The sequence below is a fragment of the Oryzias latipes genome, chromosome 12 (genome assembly GCF_002234675.1).
Source record: "Oryzias latipes chromosome 12, ASM223467v1".
NCBI classification, from domain to species: Eukaryota; Metazoa; Chordata; class Actinopteri; order Beloniformes; family Adrianichthyidae; genus Oryzias; species Oryzias latipes.
The window spans coordinates 12,489,778-12,505,795 of record NC_019870.2 but is presented as its reverse complement, the minus strand read 5'-3'; the positions used below and the strand labels follow the sequence as shown (position 1 = coordinate 12,505,795).

The window sequence follows — 16,018 nt, the reverse complement described above, 5'->3', positions numbered from 1 at the left end:
ACCTAAAGATACCTGGAACAGCTGCAGGGCGTTCTAGATCCCAGATCATTAAAATTCCATGTTGTTACTCCGTTTGGCGCTTCCTTCCTCTGCGTTAACTCAGTTGCTCTGCAGAACACAAACAAATCCATGAGGGGGGGGGGGGGCTAAATTGCTTTAACTGGCTAATAGTGGCAATTGCTTCAGAAACAAGGCAATAATGTTTCGCATACAGATGCTGAGGCTGGTTGAGATAGCACTCCTTCCAGGCCTGATGGACCACATGACACGTAAGCTTCTTCCCAGAATGTTTCGGGCTGATGCTGTTGATGCCCGTGCTGCTGTCTGGTGTGGGGACACTGGAGACGGAGGTCACAAAGCCACTGTCCGCTAAAAAATGGAAAATATGGCGTGATGGGACAGAAAGATTTGAGGCGTGTGTTTCTATTTTCAGAAAAGACGGTTTCCTCCATAAGGCATATAAATACATTTTTTGGAGGGATTTCTCAAAGAATTTGTAAAAAAGTTTTAAATCAACAAACAGTAAAGTGCAAATGACGTGCTGTGGTTACTGCCCTTCTTTCACAGTTATGTTTATATGAAGCTGGGAATAGCATAAGCATTAAGGTGCTTTTAATTTTGACTGTAAAATTATTGTTTTTTATATAAAAAAATTGTTTATGTAATGAAAAATATGTGCTTAAGTTTGATTCATAGTTCTGTTACATTTGCCTGAACTGAAAAAATATGCTTAAAGCAGAAAATTGTTTTTTTCTTGGACTAATGTTCATGTCTGGGTTTTCTTTTTTCTTTTTTTTACCAGAGCATGGCTGCTCAGGGGATGTTGGTGGAGTCAGCGGCACACTGCAGTTGTTTGGCTCCTTGGTGAGGCCCTGGGCCACAGAAACAGGAGGCTGCTCCACTGGTAGGTCTCCTTGGGTAATCAGCACAAAAGCAGCTGGGTAGGTCATCCTTACTCCCCCTAAGAATAAACAAAAACAGTTGTTTTTATTGTGTTTTGACAAAATGTTGATCTCTGCTGATGCACTTGAATTTTGCAATCCGTTTTATCACACGGCACTTAGATAAGTAAAAAAACAAAAGCTCAACATTTTCTTTGTTACTATCATTGCTCTTTACATGTAGCACCACTGGTATCCAGAGGAGTTTTAATTGTAATCAGGTCAAGTCGGCGCTGTGGGATCAGACTGATTAGGCTGTTAGAGAAACTCCCTGGAGTTCATACCTCAGCTTCCCGACTGCTCCTCTCCTGCCTTCCAGCTATTTCCCCTTTTCCACTCTCAGGTGTATTACAAAGATTGAGAGGATCTTTGCAGTCAAAGCTTCTCTATTCAGTAAAACCACAGCTCAAAATGTCTGAGTCTACACCAGGGTTATAAGTGAGGTGCAGTTCCTTCACTATTTAGTTTAACAGAGAACACCAAATGTGGAATATTGTAAATATTCACTGATGTTTGTAAAAGAAGAATCTCCATTCCTTAATTGTGGATTCAATAGAATAAAGTACCTTCAGTCTATAAAATTGGTTTTATTATTTTGTTGACCATACCTACGATGACCTCCACTGCCACATGACTGCAGCGATCACAAGCCTGGCCAGCCTCTCCTTTCTCCTTCTCACCACTTCCCTCCTTTTGTGGATAAACCATTGGATAAAAGTAGCTCCACTCTTCTATGAGCTTTCGTACTGCCGGGTCACTCATCTTGTAGGCTTGACCAGTCAGAGTGCCACTCAGACTGTATGGACTCAGCACAACTGTAATGAAAAAAGATAGTTTAAAGACTCAAAGTAAAAGTAAAAAGTAATCATCACAAAACAAACTGACAAATTATAACAATTTAAAATTTAAGTATTTCTATGCAGCCATAATCTATTTTTATTTTAAAAAAAAGATTTTTAGTACAAAAATGCGTATGTGAGCATGACCTGATATTGACCTGTTTGAATATATATGTGTTTTAGTCTTTTCATACTCTGAATGTTATCACAGACATAAATATAAACCATCATGCTGCATCAGAATGTGTGCAAACTTAGTAAAAAAAAAGTGCTAATTAATTTGTAAACCCTAAAATGGACAGCTTTTTCCTGCCTGCATCAAATCAGGCGTCTGCAACCTGCGGCTCCGGAGCCACATGTTGTAGTTTTACCCCTCTTTGCTTAAAGAAAAATTAAAAAATAAAAATTTCTAGTAAAAAGTATAGTATAGTAAAAAAAAGTAAACTAATTGAAACTTCATTTAACTCAAACATTTTGACAGATTTTTGTATGCAATTGGACGTCAGTATTAAGGTGCACCAGATTGTAAGGCGGATTTTGTTTTATAGATTTATAGATTAAGGGGCCCACTGTTTAATTATTTTCAAATGTTTGTTTGTTTATTTTTACATAAAATAAGGTTCCAGCTCCTAAAACCCACAAAACTAGGACTTCAGAAAAAATACGTCAACTCTTTACTAAACTTTATAATTATTATGAGAAAAAAAAATAGAAAACATATTTTCTATGAGTCAAACATCAGGTTCAAATGTCAAAGTACTTGAAAAGCAACTGGTTTGTGGTATTACCCTGAACTGGGGTGGTAGAGGTCTGTGCAAGGCGGATGTGGTGATCTGTGATGTGGTATGCAGCTTGGTGCTGGACAATCTCCACGCTCGTGCACACATTGCTCTCCCCGTGAAGGAAGAAGGAGAAGCAGCATGAGAGGTGCTCGCTGCAGACACAAAAGGGAGTTGAGATTAAGACAACCAAACCACAGGCACACATGAAAGTACAAAAATGTGGTGGTGCTGAGAACCCTGCCAGCCGGTCTGAGCTGATTATGCAAACATGTGGGCAACTTTTTGAACCCCAAATAACCAACAAAAATGATGTCAACATGAGTTTGTGCTGCGATGCTGTCAGTTTTATTTCAATGTAAACACATCTGCAATGCATACCTTTCCCACCAATACATTAGCTATATTATATGAGGCAATACTCTGCATGGTAAATAAAAGCATTTCATATTAACAGCGATTGAGAGATCATTTTTGTACGGCTAAAGCCTTACTAAGCTGAGTGATCTTACACACCAGATTCTGCATATGCTCCTTATTGCAGGTATAAATCCTTGTTTGTTTGTGATTGATTGGGGTGGTTACATGTTTACATATGCAACAATCTCGGTATTACACAGCATGGGCATAGCTCATCGTGCATGCTCTTTGTTTAATCGCAGAGGAGTAATTGTTGGAGCTTTATTGCAATCCATACAGCAGTGGGCGGGCTGGATGTCATTAACCACCTCGACAGCTTCTCTGATGTATATTTTTAATCTATAAACCTTTTCGCTACCTTGGTTTATATATATCAGAATGACAATAAAGTGAGCAGGTACTGTAATCGCTTTGTGATTACCTTGCTGCCTATGCAATATCCCCTTTGCCCTGAGGGAGTTGGACCTCCATTTGAGCTGTAATGGATCATCAAATTCAATAAAATGGCCAGTTCCATGCTCATGGCCACAACCATACGGCATCTTTCTGCGCTGGTGTTGACCAGGAAAGCCTCCAGATGGCGTTGAAAGCACCCAGAGGAAAAAAGGAAGCAAATTTCTCTGCTTCATAAACTTCCCTGATGGTGGTGGATAAAAAACATACACAGCTGACAGCAGGTGGTTTGAACGCCGGCCTCTTCAATCGGAGGAAGAAGAGCGCCGCTAAAGTGCGTGCATATGCAATCCTGCAACACTCAGGCACAGGATGCCTCCCTGCTCTTCAGGCGCAATCCACACACACACAAACATAAACACAGCAGCGGTCCATCTTTGTGGTTTGCATCTCCACAACACATGAGTCAAAACGCTTTCAATGTCACTGCCCTCCAACCTTGTCCTCAGTGCATCATTCCACCATATGAAGACCTATATATAGCTGCACAAGGAAGCTGACTGAAACAGCTGCAAGTCAAGGGTAACAGTATGTTCTGCACACAGTCAACATTTCGATCAGTTTTTAATTTGATTTAATCTTAATACACTTATTTATCAATAAAGTCCCATGCACTCACATATACACAAATATACTTACATGAACATATTTGTTTGAGGCTGTGTTGTAAGCTGCGGATACGATCACACCTGATGAGCTATTATTATTATTGCGCAGTTAAACCAATAACTAAAGCATGCCAAATGTAATAAGAGCTTTACCCTAAGTGGCATAAATTGCAACCACATGCAAGCCAGAGGACAGCAGAGCAAAAGAGCATCACACTGCAGCCTGACCCAACCGAGGAGATTGATGCTTCCTGTCCTTTTACAAAGGGCATTTTCCTGCACAGTAAGCGGGTGTGAGTATGTGGATACATCGGGCTACTCGCATCCTCTGGGGCTTCTGTGCAGTCGACAGATGTAAGCACGCGTGTGTCTGAGGATGGCAAGCAGAGATGTGAAGTGGTTGTGTGAGCTTGGCTGTACGAGTACAGGTATTAATAAATGAAGAGAAGTGATGGCTGAGACGTGCCCGAGGGCTGACAGTACAGGAGAAAGAGAAATAACCGACTGTGAGGAGGAAGAAAGCACAGCCAGCAACAGAAGTAGATGGATACGTTGGAAATTAGGGAGATGCAAGAGCGGGAGAAGGACCGAGTGTGAGGATCGAGGGGGGAAATGGGGTAGAAGAGGAAAGAAAGACTGAGAGAGAGGAAGAGGTGAATAATTCAGTGCCACGCTGCAATTGCTTCACACATATCGATGAGATCAGAGTTTTAATGGTCAGCTACTGAGCATGATTTTATGGTGAAATCAATCAGGTAATGCAGAGAACACAGACACATTACAGACTGTCTGTAGAAGTGCTTCATTTTCCTTTGGCCTCACATGATGGGCCTTAAATGGGGTCCAGAGATGTGTCTAAATTTACTAGGATAAATGCCTAACGTGGAGCTTGTGCAGAGGAGCTCCTAGATGACACAACATTAACCTACAATGACAACATCTGAGCACTTGCAGAGCAGACGGGAGTTGTGTTTAAATGTCAGTGACATTAAGAAAAAAAAGCCACTGCGTTGGGTTTATGTAACAACTCTTCTCACCTCATCACAGCACTAACAACCAGCCAGACAGCCAGCAGGGGAGCTGGTTCCTGTCTGACATGCTTTACAGACAGCCACACTTGTTTATTGGGTTCTCTTTAAGAAAAAATATAAAAAAAATATTAAAAAAATTATCAACAGACATGGATGATCCACAGGGTTTTATCTCCACTATAAAAAGCATCTAAATCCTTTGGAGTGATAAGAGTGTTTAGATTGTAAATACAGTTGTAGCTGCTAAGTTGGTATGAAGGCATTTTCTTAAGATTAGCTCAAATCTGGGGGATTTATCTGGTAATCTCCACCTTAAATGTTCTGTTTGCCACCAGAGCGGCACCGATGCGAGCTCCTTCCTTCCCACACAATCGCACACGAGCAGACACTCTTCTGGTGCATGCACACCATCGTGGAGGATGTTTACCCTTTTGTAAGCTCTTGTGAGCATCATGTACACACATCCTCCAAAATTCCTAACACAAGTGTTGAGTTTAGTCCGTATAAACAAATATCTACCGAACACGCATAATGATGCTCAGGCTTATGCCGGGCGCTGTCAATTTGGGCTGTGTGTACACAATCTTTGGTACACAACACTATTAAAAGTAACATAATGCGGAAGCTCTAAGTTTGATGTATTATTCAGTGGCCCCTAGTGGGTGGCTTTAAGCCGTGTTGCAATCACAATGTTTGAGCTCTAACATTGGCTTCACAATAAAAAGCTTAAGGACAAAAACTGCATGGAAAAACAAAACAATGAAAAAAGTCTATTGAAATTTAGATTAGAGTCAATAAAGTTTTGCAGAAAGAATAACTGAACTTTTAAATCGAGCCAATCCCCACTAAAATGTTGCCAACATTGTTAACCTCCTCAAGCACATCGATGAAAGCTGCAGCGCTTACCTCATATCTGTTTGCCTAATTAAAAAATCAGGAAGAAGATCCGATCGCAGGTTGCTCCTTGATGTATCACCACCCCGCCTATTGATCCGTGTGTTTTTCTCTCCCCTTTCTCTATGGCTCTCACGGACTTGCAGTGGTTTCTCATCAGGTAACAGGAGAAATCTGGAGGAGCGAGCGCATCACCTTAATTCTCCCTTTATTCTTACAATTATAGAGCATGTTTTCAACGGAGAAAGTGCAAATGAATATGATGCAAGCTTTCCAAGAGTTGTTGAGCTATTGTCTCAAACTTTCATCCGTCTGGTAATTACAGCTAAAGATTAAATGGCTTTGTTACTATCAGCCTAATTGCCCTTAGGGGCGTAGTTAGGAAATTTAAGACTTGGGGGCTTAAAACTTTGGAACTTTTTACATCTAATATTTCTCTCATTAATTCTGTGTTAAAAAGTTCAAATGAATTGTCCAAGCTTTCACTGTATAATTTTTTTGCTATCTCCTCTTTCTCCCCTGTAAACCTCTTGTAAACCAATTGCACTCACTGACTGTATACCTTTTTTAACTTGTTCTTGCAAATCTCTTTTTTTTTGGAAATTATTAGAAGTTATTCAAGTTATAAACTGGCCAATCAGATGCCTCGATATAAGTATGTGTTGCTTGATGGCCTCCATGTGGCACGTTTAAATGTTTGTCATTTCCTGTTGAGCTCACTTTCAAGTGGAAGGGGTGTGGACTTCCTTCCAACAAGCTCACACTTGATTGGTAAGAGTGGTTGCTATAGAAGCGATGACTCATGCTGTGTTCACATTGGGTTCAAAAAAGCATATTCAAGCGACCGCTTTCAATGAAAAATCGATGAAAACTCTCATAGTCGTGGGTTGCTATGCACGTTTTTAAGTCAATTTTCAGGCTCTACGTACAGAATGCATATCCATTGAACGTGCGTTGAAAGTCAACCAGTTGAACTTTGACCAATGAGAGACTCGGATTTGGTAGTGACGTATGGATGGTATGGATGGCGTTCATTTTTAATTCACGGAAGTACAATCCCATGTGAAAATGGATCATGGAGAAGTTAATAAATGCGGTTTTTCCCGGCTGGAATTATATAACTCCAAGTAAGTCAGCTATTGGAATAGAGCTGTGAAAGAAAAAGCCTGCTGCGAGTTTTGTGAGATTTGCAACGCTATGACATTTTTTACCTAGCCTCTTCCAAGTGTGAGAACATGTGCTAGTATCGGGAAGCGACAGTCCAGTGTAAACGTAATTATGTTGGAGCCATTTTCTTTGGGTAATTTCACACTCACTCGGTCTAGTTTTCTTACACAATCAATGGTTGCACCAAAAAACAACTACTGTTATTTCTGTACTTTGGGACTTCTAAAATTTGTTTGACACTTTGACAACTATGCTAAACTTGCATTGGAAAAGCTCCATACACTAAAATGTTTTAACTAACACTGGATTAATCTTTGCTGATAACCTAACTTAAGATAAGTAGTTTGTGTATTTGTTGAGTCTGGACATTCTTTGCGGTTCAGAAAACATGTGGAGATGCATTCTCCTGTGTCTTGGTCTGACAACACTTATTAGTCCCCCGAGGTGCATTTCCAATTTTATGGCTCACAGAATGTGTAGTCAGTCAATGAGCTGCTGTATAAACCTTTAGCACAAAAGCCAAATTGATAAGTGACTGCTAAAGTGGAGTTATGAGGTCTAGTTTTATTCTGCCAATCACTACTCCACCGTTCAGACAACCGGCTAATACACTTACACCTCTAATTTGGCTGTTCATTCAACACTTTGATACACTGGGTAATATTTTCCACTGAAAGCAAGTCAGATGTCTCCTGGCCTGTAATTATGCTATACTTAGGAACTTACACCTTTCTTTCTTAAGACCTTAATCACATCTACCAGGTAAATATTTACGTAGATGTAAACATTTTGGATTTTATTGGTTTCAATTGAATCAAGTCCTGAGGAGAAATTGCCACTGCCACAGCCACCAAGCCCAGGTTTCACCAGCGGAAACCAGGCCTAAGCTTCAAAATCAACCACCAGGCTCAGACTTTACCACCAGATACAAACACAATGCCACCCAAAGGGTCAAAGGCAGAAGCGAAGATGGAGGAAGAGTATGTGTCCATACTCTCCAACAAAATTAACTATTCACTGCATTGTTACATCAACAACAAAACAGCTTCAAAGGTTTTGTCAAAGTGATAATGGACTAACAAATGCCAGATTAGACATGTTAACAGGAGAAATGCAGGAAATAAAAACAAGCTTGGAGTATACTCAGAAAGATGAGGATGAAATTAAAAACAAAACTGTTAAACTAGCCGATGCAGTACACTTCAGTCGGATTTTTATAAAATGTGTGACAGTCTGCTAGCTGACACTGACGAGATGGGTTACTTGGAGGGTCAATCCAGAAGAAATAATCTTGTGATAGATGGAATCGAGGAATCACAACAGGAATCCTGGTCCGCGACAGAAGAAAAAGTAAAGGAACTTTTCAGGGGAAAAATGCACTTACAACAGAATATAGAAATTGAAAGAGCAAACAAATCTGAAAAACCTGAAGGAGGAAGACCATAATCCATCGTAGTGAAGTTTCTAAGATATAAAGACAGAGACTCAATCGTGCAACATACCAAGTACCTTAACGATACTAAGATTTATACTGTATAAATGAAGACTACACAGACTTAGTAAGACGAAAAAGGAACAAACTTATTCCAAAATTTAAAGCACCAAGGCAGAGAGATCTAAGGCATGACATATTGATAATCTACCCTCGTATCAGCACACCAAAACCTTGAACTATACAACTATGAGTGAGATATGGACTTTCCATCATGGTATAAAATACTTCCCTTAGAAAAGTTGAATGCAACTATCTGTTAGACAAGTTTGCACATTATGATGAACTACAACTTCCAGCTTATCGAAACATTGATGAAGATCTGAAAGATGTAGAATTGATCCTGAAAGTGTTTTTTTTCCCATAATGATAATCATAACTGCCAGTACTATACAGACGATCAATTTAATATTGCAAACAATAATAATAAGTTCTCCATAATCCATTTTAATAGAAGTCTGTATGCCAATTTCTATAAAATCAAGGTCTTCTTGAAACAGTTTTCACAAAGCTTTAGCTCAATTGCATTCTCAGAAACAGGGTTTAACAATGACAGGGGAGTGGACTTTGACATACGAGGTCATAGGGAGTTAAAAATGGAGGTGGTGTTGCTCTATAAGTTGACACACATTTGAATTATAAGGTGGTACAAAATGTATCAGTTGTTGTAAGCAATGTGTTTGACTGCCTTGCTATTGACATTATAATGGAAAAAAAGAAAAATATTACAGTAGATTGCTTATATGGAGCACCTGAGTCTGACATGAATACTTGTAATACCTGGATAGAAGAAAACTTTACTAATATTAGTCACAAATCTATGTTCCAGTGGAGAGACTTTAACATAGACTTACTGAATTTAAATAAACATAAACCATCTGAGGAATTCATTAACATCATGTACAGTAACGGCCTACATTCTTTGATTAACAGACCCACAAGAATTACTGTGAGCAGTGCAACATTAATAGAGAATCTATTTAACAATGTCGTTGATAATTATATTGTGAGTGGGTTGTTATTAAAGATATCAGTGATCATTTACCTATCTTTCCAACCTATGAAATCAAATATAAAAATTTTAATAATGATTACAAGCTACAATCTAGGAGGATTATAACTGAGACTTTGAATGCATCCAAAAATGATTTAATGGAGTATGACTGGGATTTTATCTACAAAGAAAAAGATGTGGATAAATTATATGATGAATTTAAAAAAAATTAAACTATTATATGAAAAAAAAACTGTCCAATTCAGTTATACAGAAGTAAAATGAAACATTCAAAGACCTTATGGATTACCAATGATTAAGGAATACCTGTAAGAAAAACCTCCAAAAAAAACAAAGAATTTCTAAAGCACAGGGGGGGGGGGGGGTGTGATGGGCTATAAGATAGCCGGAGAGCACGTAAACGAACGGATGATGGTAAGGGGGGTGGGGCTTACTCCGTGGCAACAGTCTCACCCACAACTCAGAGGCAAATTTGAACTATTGCTCTCCTGCAAAAACCATGTACTAGAAAACAGTTTCTTTATTTTTAATTCGAACAAAAACTGCATAATTATAATTTAAAAAAAACACTGGGAACGCATTAAATAGAGAAATAGATGATTGGAGTAGGACTTTAACCCTTTGACCACAAAGTTGTATTAACTTCTGATATAGTACGCTTGAAACATGCATGCACTTTTCCTCTCTGACCTGCCATGGCATTGTGCCCCAACACCATAAGTCTCAGTCTGTTGCCTAGGAGATAGTTAATGTCTTATTGTCAGTTGACATAGAGACAATATGAGAGGAGAGAAGAAGAGGGGGAAGAATCTGGAAACTTGTTCAGTCTGGTTTGTTCGGTAAGGAATTTTCAGATTTTTTTTTTTTTATAAGAATTCCTTAAACATGGTTTGTTTTTGTTTCTATAAAACAGAACAGGTCTGTGGGACTAAACTGTGAATATTATTTATGCATGACTTTATGGCCATTAGTGAAATGAAAGCAGCTATATAAAAAAACACATACTGTGCACTCCACTTGGCATGCAAAGAATTGACTGAACTAATGAGAGCGACAGACTCTAATACATCCATTCAGCTGTCTATAGTAATGATTAATTTATGACCCCCCGCCTTCCCTGATCCCCTCCACACCACCACCCATACTGAGCCTCCTCCCTGCTCTTCCTCTCTCTGAAGCCGTCTCTCCTCGTCTCGCTGTGTATCCCTGTAACTCTCGCTTTCATTCCCCTCAGCGTCTGATGCAATGCGTTACCAACCCAGAGTGCTTTCCTGCCATTCAGACACAAAGAGAGCAGGAGGGCTGGGCTAAAAAGACGGGTGGGCAGAAAGGGGGGGTAGTTAGGGATTCATCTCCTGGATGTACCAATCCCTGCTGCTCCCCAGGGACACATACAAGATAAAAACAAAGACAGCAGTGCCAAGGCAAGGAGTTGGCATAAAATTGTGGCAGAGATGTTAGCACTAAAGCGCCCCCTGTTGGGGATGCAGTTAAAGCAAACAAAAGACAAAGAAGGCGTTCAGAGTGGGTCCTGAGTGTTCACTGCTTTTAAAATACTGATGGACAGCTATTTGCAAGGGTTCTTCTAACAATATAAAGGCGAGAAAAAAGGAATGCATGTGTGAAAAGGTGGAAGGAGGCATTCAGAACCATTTACGTACATGCTGGAAGATGCCGCACAGGTGTCTAAACATTTAAACTACTGTGCATCACTGATGTAATGCTGTCCAGATATAAGCAATGGATAACAGGCACAAAGGCCTCAAAAATTTGCATTATTTGTACGTCAGTATTCCAGAACATCTCTCTGTGTCTATCCATCTCCCTCTTACTATTCGCCTCTGGGATATTCAATAATTCAAAGAAAGAACCAGACTAGCTTGACCCAGCAGGGGGCGTACAACATATTCTAGAGGAGCTTTTGAAATGAAGGGGAATTAACATGTATAGAAGTCTCTCTGGCACACAGTTGCACACTGAGTGTAACTTTCAAAGGAGAATCTGTGCAGATATAGACACTCACAGCTTGGCGTGTTTGCACCTCAGAACTTCCCAAACTTCATCTTTTTGTTTGTATGGAGATTCTGGCTTACTCTCTGTTTTCAATATACGACTTGAGTCTCGTCGGTAATATATATATATATATAGTTTTGTACGGTGGTCCTGAAGTCAAAATTACATCGATATATCACTAAACCAAAAACATATTAAAGATCACAATGGCAATAAAATTGCTAAATATTTTTTTTATTACATTTTAAAAATCAAAGAACATTTCCAGAAAACAAAACATAAAAAAAACAATTAAAAAAAAGATATTTAACTGGAAAAGGTACGTACTATATTGATTGAGCAATCACCAAACTTTTGCAGTGGCTGTGACCAGATGCTTAAAGAAACATCTTTTATCAGAAGATTTTGCCATCCCAAATAACTTCGGTTAAATAGGTGAAAATCGTCATCATCCAATCAGTGATTTCCCATAGCACCTACCATTTCCGGTTTCTTATTTTGTTTTTTTTGTTTTTTGTTTTGCTTTTTTAATTATTGTTGTGATCTTTAATATGTTTTTGCCTTGAGTGATTTGTTGGTGTGATTTGAACTTCAGGGCCATTACAGTTTTTTGTGTTTACAGGGAGCTTAATGTAAACATGATTGTATCCAACATTCATCAAGGATGTAATGATATATTTCTTTAGAGGATTAAGATTACTTATTCATTTCTAAATACGGATTCTTCTAAATATTTGACAACTAAGACAAAGATCCTAATTACTTTAAAATAATTATTTAAAAAGCAAAACACAGGTTGAACCATTGCATCATAGTTTCTAAGGCTAACAAATATGAGCTTTTACTAAAATAAATAAATTACAATACAAAGTTTTGCTTTGCTTTTTTTAACACTTCTTAATCATGAATGACTCATTATTTCCTTTCGTGTCCTTTTTCTGTTGATGTCATCACCTCAGCCTGCAGCATATTTCCCTATGAAGGTGCTTTCAAATACAACGATGTCACAATCACGTCTGCACTCTTCACCATATTCCTCAGATATTATCAGTGCAAGTAGCTAACACACACTGTGTGCGTTACAGTGGGACTTCCACCTGCTCTCAGCGAAACTTCGGTTTGCTACAAAACAACCAGCACTTCTGTCAGCAACTTTCTAGTGAGTTTCCTGTACAACATTGAATTTGCACCACATTTCGATGACAAAGCAATCAGCCAAAACATTTCCCTATAAATCTCTTTTTTTTTTCTTTCCGTCATTGGCTTTAAAGACACGCAAGATATTTTAAAGAACGACATTTAAGAGCTAAGTGATTTCCTCAGAGCCTACTTTTGAACTGCGCTATATTACAGATGTGAAGAATGTTGCCTCATCACCAGCAGATAAAAAGCTGAAGTGGGCAGACTGAGCTGTGAGAGAAAACTATCATCGCTGAAGCAACAAGTTGAACGATCACAACACCCACCCCTCTTTTTTTTTTTTACTCCTTTTCTGCCTGTCTCTGCGTGTCTGCCACGCTGACAACACAGTTACACAGCGTGACACATACACACCCCCACGACACACACATTTAACAGACCCATATCCAGAGACAGAGAGCTGTATGAACTCTGCTATGCTCTCACCTTCTCTGGATGTCATTCACTGCTCTGACTTTTAACAGTCCAATACCATCAAGCCACCGTGGCAACGTCAGAACATATGCCAAGTTCCATGAAAACCAGACATTGTCTCAGTGTTTGAACTCATGGCCATATATGCTGCTGTACTGTATATAACAAAATGAGGTAATGGTGCTGGGGAAGTCGCATCATAACAAAAAAAAAGGAGAACATATCTTACCTGTTGCCCAAAGACTTTTCTTCTAGGTCATGTGGCTTGAAGAACCATTTCCCAATCCTTACAAAGCCTTTATCCATCAAACACCTGTAGCATGAAGGAGAACAACAAAATAATCACAATCTTAAAAACATTTTTGATGAATGGCATGTTAAAAATATATTATTCATCTTAAAAACTAAATACTCAAATGTATATAGTTATTATTAATATGGTTACAAGCTGGTTACAAACCCTTCACTCTACTCAATAGGCTCTGTTGTGATTGGCTTAAAATACTACACAAATAGGTGAGGAGGAAAAGCTGTTAACTCCTTCTATTATGTAAAGTCTTTTCAAAATAAATGTGCTTCAAGCAAATGATTTTGAATTTCTTTAATAAGTTTGTGGGAGTCAGAGCTCTGTCTCCGCCCCTGGTCATAGGAGGAAACCGTCTCCAGAGTTTCGAGTGCACTTCATCTCCCAGCAACCCAGGCGCAGTTTCTGGATGCCACACACCTGACTTTCATTTGCAATCACTCACAGTACACTTAAGCACTACACTGAGCCTCACTCAGTGCAAAGAATTGTTGGTGCCACTCTGCCTCCATTACCGAGTGTAATATTCGGACCAGATCTTCTGATTTCCTGACCGTGTTTTGTCTCTGACTCTGTTTGCCTGCCGCCTTCCCCAAATCTCACCTGGATCCTGACTACTCCTGTTCCTTCTCTGATGCTCCCATACTCCTCATTGACCCCTGCCTGCCTGACCCTTTAGCTGACCAAATAAACCTGCTGCAATTGGAACCAGCTGTCTCCCCGTTTTGTGACAGTGGGACTTCACCTACAAAATAACTGATAAGTTTGTGTTCTTTTCCACCTGTGCTTTCTTTTGAACAAATGTTATTACTCAAATGCACAAAAAAAAAACACTCAAAACACAGTAAATCCATACTTTTTACTAAAATCTGTTAATTGTATGCTTTTAAATACTTTGATTAAAAAATCATTGACAATAGGAATATCAATAATAACTTTCATTTCCATAGTGTTTGTTTATTAAACTACTTCTTGTGAATTTTTTTTTTTTGCTTTTTTATAATTTTACCTTAACTTTTTGACTAAATATCTGTAGTTTTTTATTCTTTATTTTCCATTACACACGTTGTCTGACATACAACTCAATAATTACAAAAGGAGAATTTTTTTTTATCCAAAACAGTTTTAAAATCTATTATCACACCTTTACAAGCTTGCATTGCTGACATTGTGAAAAATGTACAATACTTTGTTTGTATCATGATCCTGACTCGAGCCAGGGATCACTTTTATCTGTATGATATGAAAGAGGAAGTGAAAGCAATCTCTCTAGTGTTGAAACAGTGCGCTATAAAAGGAGCCAGCTTCAAGGTAATAGGAAGGTTAATTCAGCCTGCCCCCTCTGATGATTACTGATGCCTAACTTAATAGAGAGGAAATATGTGCTGCTTCATTTAACAGATGGCTTCGACTCAGAAAGTAAAGCTTAGCAAGTGATTCTGATCTCAGATTATATTTTCATTAAGGTTGAAATGTATAAAAGAAAGCCAAAGGTGGAAATCAGTTTCACTTTTAGCTATTTTTATTATATTCTTCTGTTTTATTTGCAAGAATTTCTTTCATTACATTACATTAAAGGGTTAACTGTTCCTAAAAAAAAACTCTTTTGACGGCTTGATTTTATATTTTTCAAGTTTAGTTGGTAAAAGAGTAATAAGAGCCTGTTCTATGCCCAATATACTAATTTTAACAACATAATGCTTCATTTGAAACATTATTTATTCTATACTTCATAATTCTGAAGCACCTTTCCACGTAATTTTTGCAAGAAATTATTTTAACTTGCATCTTTTAGTTTAAAGTTGCCCATACCTGTTACCTTTTGACCAAAGTATTTTAAGAAATATATAAACTGTTGCTTCAGGAAATATGTTCCTTTATATCTAAGTTCTGGTTTTGAAACTTTGAGGATAACTTACTTTAGATGACAAATCTTTAAATCTCCAAAACATATATATTGAGTGTTTCTTTCTTGTTCAGGAAGCTTTTGGAAAGAGGTTTACCTTTCAAGCAGGTTGTGTATCGCCTTGAACAGGAGGGTCCTGCACTCGTAGGATAGTCCACACTCCCAAAGCCCCTCTTCAGCCACTAAAAGGGCAAACAAGAAAAAAAAAGAGGTTATAGTTTTAAATAAATGTTCTGTAATAATGGAATATATGAACACATAACCTTGATAGATTGTCAGCTGCATGTGTCTGTGGATGGCAGACAGACAATTCCCTCATGGGCTGATGATAACACATCATTTCAAAAATCAAGATGATGCTCGTGCACAGAAATGTGTGTGTAGAGGTTGCTTGGCTGTACAGATGTCACATTGGCTCCAGCAACAACCCTGTCAAACCCCATGCAGTTGTCAGTCCTTGTTAGCTGGAGAGTGAGAGTGTGCCTCTATCTTTACAGGCTGACACACATGGCTGTGCGCTCAGGTTTTCACATGCACAAGCA

At 38.6% G+C, this 16,018-nt stretch overlaps 1 protein-coding gene across 3 annotated transcripts in view; it reads right to left on the bottom strand.

Annotated features, from left to right (window-relative positions):
- Positions 1–16,018, bottom strand: part of med13l (mediator complex subunit 13 like) — a 73,121-nt gene that overhangs the window by 11,443 nt on the left and 45,660 nt on the right. For all 3 annotated transcript variants that reach the window (XM_023960551.1, XM_023960552.1, XM_023960553.1), the window contains exons 3-9: positions 15,574–15,658; positions 13,496–13,579; positions 2,569–2,714; positions 1,550–1,756; positions 800–961; positions 213–369; positions 13–108 (exon numbers count right to left, since the gene is read on the bottom strand). In XM_023960551.1, the coding sequence (XP_023816319.1) occupies positions 13–108; positions 213–369; positions 800–961; positions 1,550–1,756; positions 2,569–2,714; positions 13,496–13,579; positions 15,574–15,658 (937 nt within the window). The remainder of the gene's footprint in view (positions 1–12; positions 109–212; positions 370–799; positions 962–1,549; positions 1,757–2,568; positions 2,715–13,495; positions 13,580–15,573; positions 15,659–16,018) is intronic.